Here is a 20,696-nt window from a genome sequence, read left to right as displayed (position 1 = left end):
AGTTCCTAGAATGTTTAGACTATTAAGTTTGGTATTAAAAATTTCCGTATACATTGAAACCATTCACGTCTAACGGTTTTTTTAGCTCAATCATTCATTATATATCAAATGGCTCAAAATCTTTCTGAAAGAGAAGGGCATCTATAAAAAAGGGATTCTGATGTGGAAAAATATTAATCTGACTCGAGTGAGAATTACTCATTGGATTCATTTTGATTGGTATAAAAATTTAGCTCACAATGAAGCTGTTTTATGAGAGCCAATGCATCCATATCAATTAAAATAATTGTTAGCCAAATCCACATTCGTTAGTCAAAGTGGGAAAACATTGAAATACATCTTTGTTATCAGAAAAATTTGTAAGCTAAGGTGTTGATTAGCCAAGGTATCACAGTATCTTGTCTAGATACATCCTTCAGTAGTAAATTTGACCTGTGTAATTCATGCTCACTTTCACCTTATTGCTGTAGGATTCTATTTTCAGTTTCATATTTTCCCCCATCTTAGAAATCACTCTGACATAACCTCGCAGAGGAGATATACACCACACAATGAAATATAATCTGTAAATTTTAAATTTATGCAGAAAAGTTCCAATTAATATAATCTTTTAAAATTAGTTTGATGTAGATTTACACAGGTGTTTCGCCAAATACCTGAGCAACATTTGGCAGAACTGAATATTCTGCCAAAAGGGAAGAATACAGAATAGTAACCGAATATTCATTCCATCTCTAAACTAGTATTTCCCCCGAAATGGGATATCATTTTTTTGTGGGGGGGGGGGTCGATGGATTGGATCGGAATGACAAAAGCTACAGTTGCAACAACATAAGATCTTATGGGTTGACTTAGCGATCGAGTGATAAAAATGTATTTTTTTCGAGAAGGAGCTTGATTAGAAAAATAAGTTTGGAACACCCAACTTGACAAACATCTGAAACATGTTGCTTACGAGCACCATGGTGCTCTCTGAAGCATTTAAGAATGATGAAAAGCATAACTTAGACTCTTTGTCAAAGCATCATGTGTAATCTTCAAAATGCTGTTGAACCGTAAATAAGCTATAATAATTAATGTAACTTTATACTATATTCCAGTGGTTCTCAAACTTTTGTCAGCCATTGCTCCCTTAGCCTAGTTAACTTCTATCCATGACTTTCCTGAATAGTCTAGCATAAAACTGCTTCAAAGCACAACAAGCATACATTAATATCGTCAGCTCAGTGTAACGCCCTAGGAGCCGTGGCACACGTGTTGAGAAACACTGCTGTATACATTTGATTGTTTTATTACACCATGCAGCAGTTAAAACGAATTTTTGTAAAAGCAATTTCCACTACTTATGGCTTTATTTCATTCAACGCCAAAATTCAGTATGGTCCAGGTCGTCTGAGGTTTAAGTTATCCGAGTTAGATCCGATCCATATTAGTTTGGATAATCAGAGTTCTATTGTATGTAATATGATGAATTTATGAAAGACTTGCAGTAGTTGACAGAACATAACCAAGAATGACAAGTTGAGTTCCAGTGTCTGAGATTCTTTATATATTTTTTATCTTACAGAACTTCTGGGCAAACCTCAGCAAATCAGCATTCCTCTAGATCACATGCCGTTTTCCAAATAAGTTTAAAAAGGAGGTATGTAAAAAAAATTGGTTTTTTTTTTTCATTTAAGTATTTTAAATTATTTTATTGGTGTATAATAATTTGTTTTCATATTAATCTGAGCTTTTATTTTTAATGAATCAAATTTTGAGTTTTGAGCATTGTAACAAATATCAAAGAATCCTAATCTATAAATCAATTTTGAATATACAGTAAAACCTATCTTTAATGGAACCTGTGTTAAGCGTAAACCTGTCTTCAGCAGGAAAAAACTATTGTCCCATGATTCCAATGCCCAAATGCACATACAGACCTGCCAACTCTCCCGATTTAGGCGGGAGACTGGATTTTTCATCCTTTTTTCTGCTCTCCGGATTTTGGCAGAAAATTAGATTTTACGCGAGCTTTCACGTTGTCGTGGCGTCAATGATTATCGTCGTTAGGGAAAACACCCATAGAGGACACCCGTAGCCATTTCCATCGAACAGCCGTAAAAAAGTCTCTGCGACCGCATTTAAGCAACTGACAAAGACGCGACTTCGTGTTCGTAGCGTTTATCGGCAATCATTTATCAGTGGTATGACCTTGGTTGCCGAAATTCCTGTATAATCGTTATTGTATTCCATTAACAGCCGTGCGGTAAGTGAGTACTGTGCGGTGAGTGTTGGGGGGGGGGGGGTACCCCCCTCGGGAGAATCTCCGGATTTCTGGATTTCAAAAGTTGGCACGTCTGCACATATAAAAACCTGCATTAAATGGGACCTGTCTAACGCAGAAAAGAAAATTGTACCCTCTCTAACTGAAAATTTCACACAATCACTTTGAGTGTTTTGCGACCAATAGACCATATAAAATTTTAACACTAGAAGGACCGATATTTTGTTCTATCTAAAAGACTGATACCAGCCAAATTGACTGGAGGTTGATTTACCCTATGAAATCTGAATTTTCATAATTTTCTTTTTTTTTATGTTTACATGTAGATATGAGTGTAGGTAAGCGATGGAATATAAAACTCAGTTTTCCAAATAAATTTTATATTTAACCTCTTTGCTACAGAGTCACATGTATGTGTATCTATTTTTTAATGTTTTTTAATGGTTTTTAATGATTCTTTTAATGACTCTTGAAGTTGAGACTTGAGGTATGCGTAGGGTACCCAACTAATTAATTTCAATTTTTTTTTTTTTTTTCTTTTTTAAAGAACATTTTGTCATACAATGAAAAAAAATTAAATGATCAGTTTTGGCTCACGTTTGAAGAGGATAATACCTACCCAAAAGTTCCCAATTGCATAACTGATTTTAAAAAAATTACATTGTTAACATTTCAATTGAATATCACTTTCTACACTTTTCAATATTTTTGTTATATTAGACACACACATTTTCTGCATAAAGATTTTTAGTGCTTGAAAATTTATAGTTTGTTTTGTTGTTGCATAGTGGAACCTGAAATCACTGTCTTTTACCTGGTATAGTAGCGCTTTGTTGTTTTTTTATTGTTGACAAAATTTTGATTCCTAAAAAAATGAGGGTCTCTTAAGCTTTTTAATTAATTTTAACAAGAGGGAAATTAGCTTTCCCTGTTTTATTTTATATTTTCTTGAAAATCGACCGAGCATTTCTCGAGGCTACGTCAGATGTAGTGGAAAATACAGGCAAATGAATGATGTGTATGTGCGGAATGCTTTCTGGCCATCTGATCAACACCTATCAACACAATTGTTTCGTTGTAAAACTCAATTGTGTTAGGAATGTTTTTTTACTTGTAGAATATATATTTGAGCATTTCAATTCATTGGAAGCAATAGAAGAATATTTTCCTTACCCAGCAAACACAAGATGTAATGTCTTTATGTGTGTAAACATATCAAACCAACACCACCTATAGAAGAAGGCCTCCGCACGAAGCTTGTGGCATCACTAAAGGCCATTGGATATAGCAAACCAACGCATGCACCATCTTTACCCGTTTTTTGTAATATATCCAATAACCTATAGGTGAGATGGTCTTCAGTGACATCACAAGCTTTGTGCGAAGACCTTCTTCTACAGGTGGTGTGTTGGTCAAACTCGCTTCATATAAAGGAGTCCCTTATAAATTTCGAGTGAAATTTCTTTTTGATTAGTTATACCTACCAAGGTAGTATTATTCTGCTTCAGTGTTTCAGCAAGTATTGATGAAGAAAAACAATCGTGATACTGTCTCATATTTCCAGTAGCTTTGAGATAAGATTCAATGATTTGCCTCACTATATTTTTTGAACATATCAGTATTCTTATTTTGTAATTAGTCCATCATTAAGGATGGTTTCAATTAGCTGAAGTGAGCATATCATTAACATTAGTGTAAGTTTGATTTCATGATTCAATGAAATATTAGCTACGCATGGCAATGAAAGTGCTTATAACGTTACTGGTCAAATTGGCCAAAGATGTCCTTCTAGGTCTAACTGAATGAATGAGCGCCAGAACTTTGCCACTGGACTTATATCGTTGCCAAGATCTCTTCCAGCCCAGCTTCGTGGCAGAGTCTGGAACACTTTATTTTGTGTCAAAAAAAAAAACGTACAAACTTTTACAACATATTCTAGGTCTAACTAAAAATATCTCAGTAGATTTTTTTTATTTTATTTATTTTTTTAATTTTTGATAGTTGGACAGCGTAATATTTAAGCATTTTTAGGAAAAGTTGTGAAAACATTTAAACATTCCAAACGATCTGGTTCATAGTGAAAATTGAGCGAGGAAATCGAAAATGGTTAAAATGACCGCCATGGTCCTTCTAGTGTTAAAGTGCTGTATCGAAATTTTTTATGCAATGTCTCCTTGCCAATGTGAGTTCATCATCCAACCTTAAGATTAGCAAAAACCATTTCTGTAACAGAATTTCTTGGAAAGCAGACTTTTCTATAAGAGATGTAAAAACAAACACCACTGTTATAAAATCATCAAATTTTACAGTACTTGGGTAAGAAAAATCACCTTCCCCCTGCAAAAATCCTAGTTATGGCCCTGGTGATAAAAGTAACATAAACATAGACAACAATGGAAGGATGACATCACTCTCAGCCATCATACGAAGGTTTTTAACAACTGGCTGTTGCGAAGATAAATTTTTGGAACGAAAAATTTTCAACTGCCTTTGCAGGGAAAGAACCCACGTCATTTCACTTTCTGGGTGAATGCCCTTAACCGCTAGACTACAAAGGCAACGAATCTCTCAATCTTTCCTTGAAGCTCATGTGCACTAAAAAGGGACTACATGGACGGCCGGACCTGACTCAGGCGCCAAGCTCACAACTGCTGATGTCGCCACCAGATAGTGACTTATGGAAGGATGATATCACTCTCTGCTATCATATGAAGGTTTTTAACAGCTAAGGTTTATAATGAAAGTTTTTACTCTTTCCAATGAAAGATTGAGAGATTAGTTGCCTTTGTAGTCTAGTGCGTTCACCTGCAAAGTAAAAGGACATGGGTTCGATTCCCCACAAAGGCAGCTGAATTTTTCTCTTTCCAAAAATTCATCTTCAAAACAGCCAGTTGTTAAAAACCTTCATAGATGACAATGTCAAAACTGAATTTTACACGACAGATATAGGCACCCTCTGAAAATTTTAGGAAAAGTCAAAGGAATGCAAATGTTGTTAATTCAGAAATAGAACATTGTGGGGTGAAGTTTTATACAGATGCTGTGAAAACTTAATTGTACACATTATGTCGATTGAACCTTTATCAAGCGAAAACATGTGTTCAGTGGCGGGGGAAATGTCTCCCTTGCGATTTCGTTCAAGACAGGTTTTACTGTAAAAGTTTTTCCCCTCCCTCACTTTCTCCCCAAATTAGGTACGTTTTGTTAAGTTGCTCATTAATATTTTATTTCCAAGGTCTACAGGTAGACTTCATGGAAAGTTTTCGCTGATAGATTTAGCTGGGAACGAAAGAGGAGCCGATACATCTAGTGCTAATCGACAAACTAGGATGGAAGGCGCAGAGATAAACAAGAGCCTTTTAGCCTTAAAGGTTTGTTTCAAAATTTTGTTAATTTTTCCCAGCTTCTCATTAGTAGTAAAAAATTATGAACTAATTGGGATTTTCTTGACCACTGCATTTCCATCACAGAGCTATATAAAGCATCTATTTTTCTAGGAATGCATCAGAGCTTTGGGAAGGAAAGGTGCTCATCTTCCATTTAGAGCAAGCAAATTGACTCAAGTTCTTAGAGATTCGTTCATTGGTGATAATTCTCGCACTTGCATGGTATGCTTATGATGCTTGACTTTTCAAATGATTAAATATGTTTTTAAATTATTTTATAATCATTGTGTTTTTTTTACATTCTTATAGATTGCAATGATCTCTCCTGGTATGAATTCCTGTGAACACTCCCTGAATACCTTAAGATATGCCGATAGGTATGTGTATAATCTCATGTTTCTGTGCTGTTAAACAGTAAATGTTGAGCAATTTCTATAGCTTCACTAAAAAAAATAAATTTGAACGCAGTATTATTTGCAGTGCTCTTTACATGTTTTTCTTATTTTGGTAATTTTATCATAAAAGGAGAGGGGGATGAACTTTATGAACACAAAACTGCCTTTCATGAAATTCTATCACAATGAAACAAATTCTTTATCCTTTCAATCTTGAATGCAATATAGTGGTGAATAATCCCTGTTAGTGTGGATTAATATGCTTATTGTGTTAATAATTCATATTTGGCTTTATAGGAAACTAGCCGTAATACCCAGCAATGCTCAGGTTTTCTTCAATTACTGGGAGGATTGAAAAAGTGACAAACCATTGTAAAGGCATAAACTGTTATACATGATATTGGCAGCATCAAAGAAGTGACAAACCATTATAAAGGAATATACATGTCTGAAACGCATTATTGGGAACCACGGTAACCAAAGTAAACGTTCCGAAAGTGATTGTTGAAGCCCCAAAACCATTGTTGCCCAACAGTTTTTCGCCCATTTCATGCATTTGCACAGCTCTGGCGAACTTTTAAAGTAGTCTACAGTTCATTCCTGGTCCTGTTTGGTATATATGTAAAATCTGGCGACGATCGACCTAAAACTGTAGATTTGTATAAAGAACAGACACACATACTTTCACATTTATATATAAGATGATTTTTCACCAATTTAATAAACTTTCAAAAGTAATTGGAAACACAAAAAACCCTTTGATCAATCAAAATGCCATTGCTTAGTAGTACATGCACCATTTAAACATTCTTCTGAGGAATTTCTAACAATTTGGTGCATGCCAGAACCTGATATGTATTTGTATGTGTGGCTTTCTCTCTCCAATGTATTTGTTTGTTTTGTGTTCTGCTAGTATCACCTGTTTTCCCATATTTGAACCAATCTTCCCATTAAAATGGAGGTGGTCAAGCCACCTTCGCTCATAGCTGCTGCACTGAAAATTTGAACATGACACTAGATACACACTCAGACTGTTAAGTATTTACATACACACATACTTCTGGCACAACCAGTAGTAAATTGCCCATGGTGATGGGCCGAAGTTGTGCTTGGTTTGAATGAATGTCTTCCATATTTTGCAGTGAATATGTTAAATAATTGATTTTTCTTGTTATGTAAGTATCAGGTTGAAGGTCTGCCTGCTCTCTGCAAAAAGACTTAAAATGGGAGACCGACTCACATTAATGCCTTGAAGTTGGAAAACCATCTATAGCTGATCACCACTGTGCTGCCAACAGGGTTTGACCATGGATCCTCATGATAATAGCCGTGTGACCGCACAGTAGGGATCAAAGAAGCTGGGAAACAGAATTCTTGTGATAGATGGATTTGGGGAACATATTAGTCACTAAAAATAATAGTTGATACTCTCGAGATCTAATTAGCAATATGAGCTAGCTTTACATGAAGAAAAGGGGGGAACCTACATGGTTTGATCATGGGATCAAACTGGTTTCTTATTTCTTCATTTTTCAAAATAATATGCAAACTCACTCTGGCTTGTTTCCACTACATACACATTTCATGGACTCAGCTGGTAATATTGATACATTCTCCCATAAGGCCAGGCCTTGTTCCGAATGATTCTACCTGTTTCTACAAAGTCAGTTCTGTTACAGTAGAGCAGGCTCACCTATGCTGAAGTTGGTTTTCTGTGGTTCCTAGCTTTGAGGTGCGAATGCAAACCGAGCTCCCATTGAAAAGTATTGTCTCGGAAAGCAACAGGCCTTCAATGGTACAAATATTCAATCATTAAACTTACTCGCTTCACTTCTGAAATATGGATTGCAGCACTGAAAAATCAGACGCAACACTATATATTCCCTCAGACTGTTGGATACACACACACACTTCCGGCACAATACACTCTAGAGAATTTCCCATGGCGATAGACAGGAGTTGTGCTCGGTTTGAAAGAATGAAAAAGAAAAGCTCCTTTATGATAGTTCAATAGTACAGGCAGATTTTTGTATGCTTAAGCTTTCTAGACATTCAACGTTGGGACAAGCAGAAAAATGCAGTGGGAGTACATCCCAAAAATAATTTTTTATGCCTTGAAATTTACGGTTTTAATTAATTAAAAAAATCCTGGTTTGACTTGAATGAGGGGGGGGCTATATTTTAGTGCTCACTTTATGACTGTTTTGATTGTATCTGTTATAAGTGTATGTTGTTATTTCTTCAGGGTGAAAGAGCTTGGTGCTGAAAATCCAGAAACAAAATCTGGACAGGACGAACAAAATGATGACTTAGCTTTACTTTGTTCTGGAAATGTAGGAATCTTTATCTTTCACCATTTTATTATGCATATTTTCATGGAAGTCACTGCATAAAGTTCAGTTTTAGCAGCTAATGATTATAAATAAATCACATATTTACTATAGTTTTCCTGCCTATAATCTGCAGATTTTCCTTTAAAAACCTATGAATATATATATTAATTCTATTAGAATTAGAATATATATATTAATTCAGACTATTCTTTCTCAATCAGTTGCAGACCTGTGAAAATTATTGAACAACTACATTGATCAGCCAAAATGATGGGAAATAGTTTTTTGGACAGCCGAAAAAATGAATGAGTTGGGAAAATAGTTTTTAGACCCTTAAAAATTAACGAATAGGAGAAATAATTTGCAGACCGGCAAAAAATCAATATGGAAAAATACATGTAGATGGAACAAATATAGATGGTAATTTGTGGATCAGATAAAAGCAAATAAATAGGGATGGAAGAAATAATTTTTGAACCAGCAAAAAATAAGGAAAATGATTTGTAGACCGAAAAAAGATGAATAAATAAGAAAAAATTATTTGCAGACCAGCTGACAGCGAAACACAAATGAAAGCAAATTTAGATACAATATTTTGTTTCTTTAAAATCTGAAATCATATAGCTGCTACAAAGTTTCAGCAAAATTTCTCCTCTTGGATGGACAGTTGAACACTGTATCAAAGGACATTTTTGTCTCAGATTTAAGAAATTTATAAGCATATTTTTTGTATGCTGCTGCAGGTTATAGAGAACCTTTTTTTTCAAAGTAACAATTTTTTCATGTGCAAAGAACATGCTGCTGCACATGAAAATTACAGCATTTGCCGCCTTCTAAAACTAATTTTTTCTACATCTTTATCTTGATTGTATAATTTTTGAAAGTGTTGTAAGAATATTAATGGTAAAATTTTTTTTTATACACAGGAAGGTGAACTTGCAGCTGATCTCTATTCATTCCATGAAGCTATATCCCATGTTCAAGAGATGGAGGAAGAAGTGATAGACTCTCACAAGGCTGTTGTAGAGGTTTGTATCTACTTCTTGATGTATGAAACGTATGATGTTAAGAAAAAAACAAACCAAAGAAATTTCCAACATGTCATGAAAATTCTTGTAATATTGTTTTTCGAGTCAGTCTACAATTGAAAAAAAAGTCTCTACTGAGAGCAGACAAACCTTCGATAAGATCTTTACATAACATGAAAATTCTAGCATTTGCCTTCTTCATTTAAAAATATGGAAGACAAATGGCAGCAACGGCATTGGTGCAAAAAAAACATGGGTGCAGTAGCCCAGGTTGATAAGACACTCATCTAAAGCACCACAAAGGATGTTTAGAGGTGTCACGAGTTTGATACATGGGTTTTCCTTTTCAGAAACTTCCCTGAGGCGGGGGTACAATGGAAATGGCAACATGACCACAGAAAAATATTGCTACTGCAGGGAATCCCACACCGAGGGGTTGTCGCACCACTCGGCGAGTATTAAAAAAAATGCTGCCATTCGGAATTGATAATAAATTGTAGATCCTGTTCTACTTAGCCCTCCTGTGTAGAAAATGACCATGGTGTGACAAAACTGATCAGACAAAACTCTGACAATATAAATGGGTTAGGGCCACATATATTCTATACATGCACACACATTCCGGCATGTACCGATCCATTTGGAATTCTGCAGAGAACGTACATGTTAAGTAGTAGTGATAATATTCAAAACTGGGAGAAACCTAAGGTTACTTTATTTTCTTCAATCAAGCATTTCCAGTGTTAGTTTTCATCATCATTGCATCACTAGAATTTCTACTCCATCTCCTGGGTGCCTGAAATTTTTTTTTTAAATCACTACTTTTGGATGGGTAAAAATTACTAAAAAGTGTGTGTAACTTTTTTTTTTCAGCATGACGTGAAATATCGTGGATTTTTACCATTGTGACAAATCCTGAGTACTGCACTATCATTTTGGCGTGGGAAAGACAAAATTTACTAAATAGCCAGCATCAGTTCAACAAATCAATATAATTTTAAACACAAGTCCTATTCAAAATAATAGGATAATCAATATATGGTTGGTCCTTGTCAGAAACTTTCCTGAGGAGGGGTCACAATGGAAATGGTGACCCAATGTCTGTCCCAAGACATATTACTAACACTACCTTACCGTACATGAACCTTGTACACATTCCTCTAATGAATTTCTAACAAATTTGTACATGCCGGAATGTGTATGTGTTGTGAACCTAAACATGAAGTTTGTTTCTCTGTAATGCTTACTATATATAGTGCTGCCATCAATTTTTCTAATTATGAGTGAAGTGTAATCATTGAATAGTTTTACCATTGTGTGCCTGTTGCTCTGTGGCGAGACTTTTTAATGATGAGATCGGTTTTTGCATTTGCGCTTCAAAGTTGGGAACCACAGAAAAACAACTTCAACCGAACAATACTGTGGCCAAAGATATGGTAAAAAACTTTGGGTATTTGTATAGAAATACAGATTTTTGGAAAATTCTTATCACTTCCGCTGCAGGGACACAAACTCGGATCCTTCGGGTGTCGGTTGAGTACTCTGCCAACTAAGCTATAGTGACAAATAGAATATTTCTCCTTTGGAACATATATATATATATATATATATGCTGGACGGTGAAGGCAATCAGCTAATGTCTCGTAAATGCCACAAGATGGTGACATACAGGGTGATTATAAAAAAAATATCCCAACATATGGGCCCCTAACTATCATACCATTCACAGAAACTGAATGAAATTTTGGCATAAGGTACTTTGATGTATGTGCTCAAGAATGATATAGAAAACAACAGTGTCACTCTAACAGTTACGGTTACAGTGAGAAAATTTCGAAAATATCAAATGGCAACACCAAGTTTTTTGTATTGGAATGTGATCTCCATTGTGAGAAACCCTAAATAGCATTCGAACGGCAACTGTAGCATGAAAATCACCGGCGGTAGATAGGCTAAAAGTGAGGACAACCAATAAGGACAGAGAAGCAGCATAAAATAAAGCATTTTATTGTGTTTCACAAATTTTCCACATGACCTTGTGGAGGACTAATCAGGCTGGGATCTCAGCCGAAGAAACGGTGTGACGAATGAAACGAACATTAATGCTCTGGTGCATGGCAAAGTCCTTTTTACTTTTTCCTTGCCTAGCTCCGGGGATTTTCGTGCTACAGGTGCCATTCCAACGCTATTTAGTGTTTTTCAGTATGGAGATCGCATTCCAATACAAAAAACTTGGTGTTGCCATTTGATATTTTCGAAATTTTCTCACTGTAATCGTAACTGTCAGAGTGACATTGTTGTTTTCCATATCATTCTTGAGCGCATACCTCAAAATACCTTATGCCAAAATTTCATTCAGTTTCTGTGAATGGTATGATAGTTAGAGGCCCATATGTCGGGATCGTTTTTTTATAATCACCCCGTATATAGAAGATGTACTCTCCACTTGTTAATACAAGATATACTGAAAAACCTTCTATTTATGTAGAGATACTGATTTTTGGAAAATTTTCATCTCTCCCGCTATCTGGGCCTGAACCCAGGTTCCTTGAATGCCAGAGATTTTTTTCTAAAAATCAGTATCTCCACATAGGTAGCTAGTTTTTCAATACATCTTGTATTAACATTCTTTATATTCTCTATAACATTCATATCATTTCAAACAAGGTGTCGAAAACCTGAAGCACCAAAAACAAAAAACAAGCTGATAAAAAGATGTTTGATAACAAAAGATAGTGCAGTTTTATTTTGAGAAGGGGGTGAGGGTTAACGGAAATATTTCTGTAAGTTAATTTTGCTGCTTCAATTAATACATATCTGCTCCCAATCCTATATTTTGCTGCTCCAAAACTGCTCTGAATCCTGAATTTGCTGCTCCAAAACTGCTTTGTCACTTCCCACCCCTGAAATGGACAACTTTCAACCCCTATTAATCCATGAATAGGAAAAAGTACAGGAAAAACATGAATTGTTATATGATTATCAAGTTTTACCCTGTAATGCTGATTGTATTTAAAAAAAAAAAAAAAAATTGTTTTGCTTTGGATAAATACAAAGTCTTTCGAAATTTTTCAGGTGCTTAGAACAGAAAATATCTGTACTATGCCCATTACATGGGGCAATAGATCATAACATTTTGCCTGATTATATATGTTACAATTCTTGTGTATCTTTTTCAATCCTAGGCTTCTGAGCGTTGGTTCGCTAGAGACAACAGTCTGCTGTCAATGACGAATGATGTTGATTGTGATGTGGAATGTAAGTATTCTATGTTCTTAGTTATCAAATTTTTCTTAAAAAGAGTTCTTGGGGTTTTAAAATATTTTTAGCTATGTTTTCATCATCCACATGAATAACTTTCATATAAAAAAGTCTAGGCTTGCCTAGGTCAAATTTTTTTTAACGTCTGTCTTGCTCCTTAAAACTCTTCTACATCTTTGAGTGATGCGTTGTCCATGGTTTTCTTTACCAATCAAACTGTACAAGTGTCAAAAAATACTTGATTTGCGAATAAGCTAAGTAATGTTCAGTTCGTTTGTGGCTATGTTTGCAGTGAAGGGTAGAGAATGTATTCTCGTGCCGCAGAATATAGTTCCTCCATATTGGATAATATTGTGAGGCGTATGTTCAGCAATCTTTAGTGTTATTTAGGATTTTGGAAGAAATACTGAAAAACATTTTTTGAAACCAATAGATTAAATGTAAAACCAATAAATTAGAAAAAGTATTGGTTACCATCATCAATGATCCATAGCACCTGCATCCACATTTGGCTTTATATACTTGGAAGTTACATCGACAAAATCGTTGATGATCATTTTCATCATAATTATTTTTCAATCTCATTTATTTGTCGAATTGGAAAAAGTAGTGAGCTATGGTACAATTTTTCACTCATTTTTGTTTTTACATAAAGGCTCATATACATTAGTACACCAATCTTGTAATGTATGACTCCTACTCACAGCGGTTCTAATCTGTTTGTGTATACACAAACTTCTTTTGTGTTGCTCTTTTCTTTTGTGTTTGCTAAAAAAAACGATTCTTAGTGAATCCAGTTCAAACAGCTCAAGAACCAATCACAACACCTTACAAATTACTGAACAACCAATAGTGAACGTTTACATTGCAGGGTCGGCACGCTAGTGTATACTCACCTTTATAGTTATGGATAAGCATTTCCAGTACATTTTTTTTAGAATAATGTAGACTTTGATGAATTTATATGTTCATTCATTGATATCAGAAAATGTTTCCTTTGAAACTGGGGTGTCTACAACCAACAGAAAAGACATCTGCTCTACTGATAACACTGAATACCAGTGAGGAAATATGCAAGAGGGCCCCGTCAGTGATTTTTACTTTAGGTTCTACGTTCCCCCTCCCCTTTATGATGGCAGCAGAAAGCAGTACACTTTGAAGCCAAATGGTTGAAACCAAACATAGGCATGTCATTCTTCTGCAGCCATCTTCGACAAGAATTTCTTCGGTTCATTTCTGTTTTCTGATTTTTCTATAATTCAGAAAATTAATGAAGTCCAAACAGTTTTAGGCTTTGACCAAATAGCCCTTAGTACCTATAGAGCAGACATGGATTGTATTTATCGTTTAAGACGACTATGCGTGATTCAGTAGAGAGAGATGATGATAAAAAATATTTTAAGCTTTCATTGCTACTTGCTGCTCATTGATTGAAGACTGAAATTTAAAAAGGTTGTAAGTGCCAAATTGTAAATTCCGAGGAAATCGATGTAAAGAGGAAACCAATGTATTGGAAGATACATCATCAAGCGCTATACCTAGTGGGAGCTACAACAAATTAACTAATTGCCGGGGAACTTTCAGTCTTATTTCATTGCATTAGCATTAGAACTTACTCTTTTTGCAGGAAAGAACAATTTTTTAAAAATGGCACTTACAGCCTTTTTTAATTAGCCTTCAATTTTAAATATATAAAAAATAAGTGCAACTCATTTTTATCATTTTGTCTTTGTTCTATTTTTCAATTGTTTTTAATGTACTGTAATTTCTGGTTCATTTATTTCCCAGAGGAAATAAATTTCTTCTTATTTCAAAACCCACACTTAAATTTCTGAAAGTATCAATGTGTTTTCTTATCGTTATTACTAAAATTATTAGGCAATTTTTTTATACATTACGTTACACGCAAAGAATAATTTCTCTCAATGAGATAGGTGACAATTGGCAATACCTCACTGAGGCAACGTATCAATGCATTGGTTAAGAGGCTTTTGTTGCTATAGAAATGAGTGATGTGGTTCCCTTGTAGCTTTCCCTTCACTGTAAACTTACCACAAGCAGACTATAGACATACCTCCAACTTGGATGGATCACATTGCGGTCGGCAAATCAAAGACTTCATTGCACCACTAGGAATCAGTATGGTGGAAAATTAGTGGGGCTGTGATAGTTAACCCGGTTTGTGCATGGGTGGAAAAAGAAAAGGGGGTAAAAAAATAAAAAGTCTGATGTATAATAATTATTTAAACCACTGTCAAAGGGAGTAAGCATATGTAGACATTACCTCTAAACACAACCTAGTTTGTTCCAAAAACCCTTATTGTCTAAGAGGTGATATCTTGGGGAATCCTGGTTCAGTTTATATTTTGTGCCTATTGTAGAATTTCAAATTAAATTCATGATAAACCCTTAATCATTCATCTTCTGACCTATTTCCAAAACCATTGGGACAGTATATAGATATTAACCAAAAAAGAAGACTAAAGAAATTGCTGGTTTTTAAATTTTCTACATTACTTGCAATTACCCAAGTTCTTATTCGAGTATTCTTAAAAAGTGTATTAATTTTTAATGCAGTTAAATAGCATTACATAGTTGTTGGTCAGATTTTTGTTTAATAGATGGTAATATTATAGTTTTTTTTATGTCAATGCATATTTTGTCTCTGATCGTTACATTTACTTTGCAGCATATGCTCAACAATTGAAAGCATTGGTTGCAGAGAAGATTGAAGTTCTATCAAAACTTGATGGTACACTTCTTGATTTGTTTCTTATTCTAATTCTTCTTATACACAAAATATTAATTGATTCCTATTGGGTTATTGCACAAAATCTGGCCCCTGCAGACCAATCTGATCCTTTTGAGAAGTTTATCCAGTCTGCCATGCAATTTAGAAAAATATCATGTTTCAAAATATGCTTTAAGGCGTGCTGTTGAATGCAATATGTGTAAGAAATAGAATTACATGATACTGTAGCAATGATGCCTGGCGCTGTCTGGGTTTTCTCTGTACTCAGAGCTTTAAAGATGTTCATGCCTTCACAATAGTTTATTAAATGTTTGGGAACCAAAGTAAACATTTCAAAAATCATAGTTTAATCAAAGAAAACATTGCTGCTGATTGGTGTTTTTTTTTTACCATTTAGATATAAGCTACTTGAAAAGTATGTTAGAGTTTCACCAATCCTACATGTTGGAGCCTTGTTTGGTATATGCACAGAATTAAGCAGAAATCTGTATAACATTTACTGTTTGTTTTGCTAGCACAGACAATCAATTTATATACATGAAATATTTATTTCAGTGTAGCTAATCAATATTCATATTCTAATCAGCTTTCATCACAGTGCTTAACTGTGTAGAAAGTTCAAATCAAGAGATTTTCTAGCTATTGTGCCGAGGTAAACTTGGGAGAGAATAGTGTTGTCGCTGCCGGGAATGGACCTCTAGGCCTCTTGCAAACTAAGCGAGTGCACTCATTTTTATACCACTGAGGCAAACTTTTCCTTTCAAATATCATACATTGTAGCCTTGTTTAACATCAGTACTTTGCCTCAAGCTGGGGACTGTAGTGATTACTCATGGCTATTTAAATTTTGATACATCTGGTATTTTGACTAAGTTTTCTTGTTTCCATTAGACTTGACCACCCCGAAAAATTAAAACCTATTTTTTCCTCTGCAGACTTTTAAATACAATTTCTTTCCTAATACCATACTTGAATGGAACAAGCTCCTATCCTCTATTGTTAACTCCCCACAATCTCCAATTTCTTGTCAAATGTTGCAAAACACCTATGTGTAAATCCACCGTGTCCTCTTGTATAGGCTTTTGAAAGGCCAACAATATTGCATAAATAAATAGATGTTTTTTCTGGGATATTTCTGTCTCTATATTCACCACCTGGAGGGCAGAGTGCTAAAGTTAAGAAAGGCTACACTGTCTCTACTATCAGTCGTTAACGTGTGTGATATTTGGGAAGAAACATCTGCTGTGGTATAATGGCCAGTGCACTTGCCCGGTTGCAGTAGGTCCAAAGGTTTGATTCAGGGCAGAGAGACAACCAACTTAGTTTTCCTTTCTTTCCCAAGTTCACCTCGACATCATAATAGCCAGAAAATCCCGATTTGATTTGTGGTGGGCCAATAGAAACATCTCTTTGTAGAAAGTATCTTTCTACACCAATTAAACATTACATTATTAAAATCATTCTTATCAGCTGTTTATGCATCTCACAAAACAAATTCTAGTAGACAAAATGTAGCGGATGATGGAATATTTGTGAGCCCACCCATAATTAGCATGTTCCCTGCTGCCATTCTAAAACATCTGCCTAGGGGCAGAATTTAGTGTACAGAACATGCACTACAGTGGATAATGGAACTTCCCTTTCTTCAATTAAGTACAATTTACGTGTGTAGGTTTATACACTGAGTGGCCATTTTATCATGACCACCTCGTCAATATTTCATTCAGCCACCTTTTGCCTTTAATACAGTGTTGATTCTTCTTCGAATGAACTCTACAAGAAATTGTGTGAAAGTTCATTTGTGAAATCTGAGATCATGCTTGATGAATAGCACTTTCCAATAGTGTGAGATTTGATGGCTTTTTCAATCTTGTCCCACAAATGCTCAATGGGATTGAGATTTGGGAATTAGAGTGGGGGAATCTAAGCAAAATAAACTCTCCATGTTCTTCAAACCAATCCTAGCAGAATGCATTATCTTGTTGAAAGTAACCATTGTGTGTGTGGCTTATACACTGCAGTGTTTCTCAACCAGTGCTCCATGTGCACTTCCCAGGAGATCTGCACCCATTCAAGGAAAATAAATCAGTAAATTTGATGAATAAATAAATAAAATGGGCCTACAGGGTTCAGCCATAGAAACTATATATAAAAAATTAAAAAGGGTTCTGCAAGTCAAGAAAGTTGAACCACTGCGATAAACCATCAACATAATAGGACATGTTTGGTCAGCAATAATGTTTAAATAAGATGTCTTATTCACAAGCTCATGAATACAAATTAAAGGGCCCAAAGCATGCCAAGAAAACATTCCCCAAACCATCACACTGTCTCCACCAGTTTTGAAGGGTTGTAGCAATACACTTGGCATCCATGCCATGTACTGTTTCCGCCAAATTCTCATTCGCCCACCTGATGACATAACTGGAAAATGTTAATCATTGGACCACATAACTTGTTTCCAGTTGTACGCTGTCTAATCCTTGCACTCCTGAGCAAATTTAATGTGTTTTTTCTTGTTAGCTGCAGAGAGAGCTATGCTGTTCGAACTGGCCTTTGGCTTCCATATCCCATCTGATGCATTGTATGGCAAAGTGTTTTCACAAATCTTTTAAGACCATCTTTGATTAAGATCTGCTGCAATTTGATGCACTGTTAATGTTCATAGGTCTTTTACAAGTATAGAGGCTCTCCATTCTGCCCAAACATTCACCAGTCAGTGGTGACCGCAAGTTGCATGTTGGGACTCAGTTTTTTGCCTGGCACTCCAGTCTTTGAACACTTTAACCACAGCTGCTCTTGATAATTTCATAAATGTGGTGATTACATTGATACTCGGTCCATGTCTCTGAGCTCCTACAATCATCTCATGTTCAAAGTCTGTCAAATCTCATGTTTTTTCTTATATCTTCACAAACAATTCACCTATACCACTGTCTTGGGAACTGAGCTTTTTCCCCTTTTTTATACTAGCCTTCTAGTGGCAACAGTGTGATGCCATAGCTTATTTGCTTAAAACTGTCAGGTGGCCATAATAAAGCGACCACTCAGCGCATGAATATTTTTTCCTTAAAGTTGCATTTGCTGATTTAATACAGGAAATTACAATGCATCAGTGTTCTAACAGGTCTCAAAGAAGAAAATTTTTCTCACAAATCTTTGTTTTTATCAATTGCTGAATGCGATTGTCTGCGTTTTAAAATTTAGTTTTATTTTTTTCTTCCACAGAAAAAGTATCTGTTTTCACACAGCAGTTGATGGAGGAAGAAAAGATCAGCAAAACGATGAAAAATCACAAGAAGTAGCGAGCAAAGCAAAAACAGTCAATAAAATCTCATTTGCGATTAACAACTTTCTCTCGTCATTCGGTCGTGAAAACCGTGCTACGATTTAAAAAAATCAATTTGTGTGTGGACAATGGCATATTGTCATCCTTTAGGTTTGTTGGTAGTAACCTACTCAAGCCTAGTCATTAATGATGTGCCTCTGTAAATTTGCTTCGAAAGCTGAAAAAAACCACGTTAACGTTATTACCTATTCGTTTGCTGTGCATTTCTTCTTTTCAAAATTGTTGGAGAAAAGAATGAGACTATGGCTTTGTGTGTATATATATTAAATATATATAATTTTTCTTTTAACTGCATACCCTTGCCTCTTCCAATTCATTGGTCTGTGATTAACGAGTGCAAGGTGATGGTGAACTTAATGTCAGTTCGTAATATTTTTTTTAGTCGTTTTCTTTTTTTGTAATTCAGTCGTAAGCGAATAAAATGAAAGCTTTGCGTTTAGATTTATAATTTTTTTTAGAACTTTTTTGTATTTCTTGTTTGTATTTGCAATCGTTTTAATTGAAATCATTGCAAGGATCAAACCTTTGTTGTTGTTTGTATGACCTGTGTTTTCCCAAAAATACAACTAGTTTATCAAATTCTATTCGTTATTGTTGTTCGGCGGGGGAAAAAAATCTGATCCTGTGAAAAGGTAAAAAAGTTTGAATTTTGAACATTGTATTGAAGCGAAAATGAAATGAGGTTATTGACCTTCATAGAGCATTTACAGACTTGTATATAAAGAATGTCGTCCATTTATATATAATGCCTACCTTTGAATGTGTACTAATTTATTTTTTAAGAAATGTTTTTTTTTTATTTCTAGTGCTGTATTTAGATTAACTTTTTTTTTATACATATATATATGCATGTGTGAATGTAAAAAATGTTCGAATGGTTCTTGATTCCTTTTTTTGTACTGTATCTGGTCTTTGAACGATGCATTTCTCAGCTTAGCTGTCTGTGCTCTCTCTCATGAATTTATACTTTAAGTAATGTTATTTACATGATAAAGTTAATAAATTTTTAAGGACATTTTGGATGTTTTTGGAGAATAATGCAGGGTGTATACTATATCATGAGAACGGTCACAGAAGTCACGAAATAAGATAGGTGGCAGATTTTTTTTTGATGAATGGTTTTGGATTTTCCAGTGCTCGATTAAATCCCTGAAAATTAGGTTTTTTGGCTTCCCATTGCAAAATGCAGTGGTCATATATAACTGGTGGTCTGCCAATGTTGTTAAATCATTGACATCACAAACAAGTGTCAAACTTAATTTTTGAAAACTGAGATATAGATGTAACTTAGTTTTGAAGGTTGCTGGGTTTTTTCCATATACTGGGAATATTTAATGAGTGACAAATCATTGTAAAGAAATAGAAGTAGACATTCCCTAAGTCATTATTGCTGAACTCTTAAAGTAGCCTATCATTTGAGTCCTGCTTGGTCTACAGTTAAACCTCGCTTCAGTGATACTTGATGAATAAAGTGCAGGATTTATTATAAGTCTTGTTTATAAATATTTTTTATACTTCTACTCTTGATATATAACAATTCCTCTACAGCATTATTTTTCCTTGGCTTGCAGAGTAATGATATCCAAAATTTTAAGTAAAGATGGTTAAAAAAAACCTTTTTTTTAGATCGAAGAGTTTCCCTTTATATAATTAAAATTTTACTCCATGTCTAAGTAAATGTCGTAAACAATGTTTAAAAATCGGGAGAGGTATACAAATGTGAAGCCTCTCTAAGTTGACATACTCAACTATACTTTTGGGATGTGGGGTTATCAAGGTTTTACTGTACTTGAATTTTTTAAATGCTTGAAACAAATTTTAAGCTCGTCGGCTAAAAAAATAGGCATCTTTTATTTTTTAAAATTTATATTGAAGTTTGTTGTGATGAGGTTCTACTATATATATAGATTTCTTATAATTTTAACC

The 20,696-nt window shown here is 34.8% G+C and overlaps 1 protein-coding gene across 4 annotated transcripts in view; it reads left to right on the top strand.

Annotated features, from left to right (window-relative positions):
* The window catches only part of Klp10A (kinesin-like protein 10A), a 52,872-nt gene extending 33,663 nt beyond the window's left edge, over positions 1 to 19,209 (top strand). For all 4 annotated transcript variants that reach the window (XM_089251341.1, XM_089251338.1, XM_089251339.1 and 1 more), the window contains 9 exons: positions 1,568 to 1,642; positions 5,502 to 5,637; positions 5,764 to 5,874; positions 5,962 to 6,029; positions 8,293 to 8,380; positions 9,307 to 9,408; positions 12,594 to 12,666; positions 15,359 to 15,421; positions 18,650 to 19,209. In XM_089251341.1, coding sequence (XP_089107467.1) covers positions 1,568 to 1,642; positions 5,502 to 5,637; positions 5,764 to 5,874; positions 5,962 to 6,029; positions 8,293 to 8,380; positions 9,307 to 9,408; positions 12,594 to 12,666; positions 15,359 to 15,421; positions 18,650 to 18,726 — 793 coding nt within the window. In that variant the 3' untranslated portion in view covers positions 18,727 to 19,209. The remainder of the gene's footprint in view (positions 1 to 1,567; positions 1,643 to 5,501; positions 5,638 to 5,763; positions 5,875 to 5,961; positions 6,030 to 8,292; positions 8,381 to 9,306; positions 9,409 to 12,593; positions 12,667 to 15,358; positions 15,422 to 18,649) is intronic.
* Positions 19,210 to 20,696: the final 1,487 nt, after the last annotated feature.

Source organism: Pholcus phalangioides, unplaced genomic scaffold (genome assembly GCF_987345545.1).
Source record: "Pholcus phalangioides strain wild (caught in Gottingen) unplaced genomic scaffold, Ppha-v1.0 ptg000024l_1, whole genome shotgun sequence".
In the NCBI taxonomy this organism is placed as follows: domain Eukaryota; kingdom Metazoa; phylum Arthropoda; class Arachnida; order Araneae; family Pholcidae; genus Pholcus; species Pholcus phalangioides.
The sequence above is the reverse complement of the archived record's forward strand: the minus strand, read 5'-3'. Positions and strand labels throughout refer to the sequence as shown.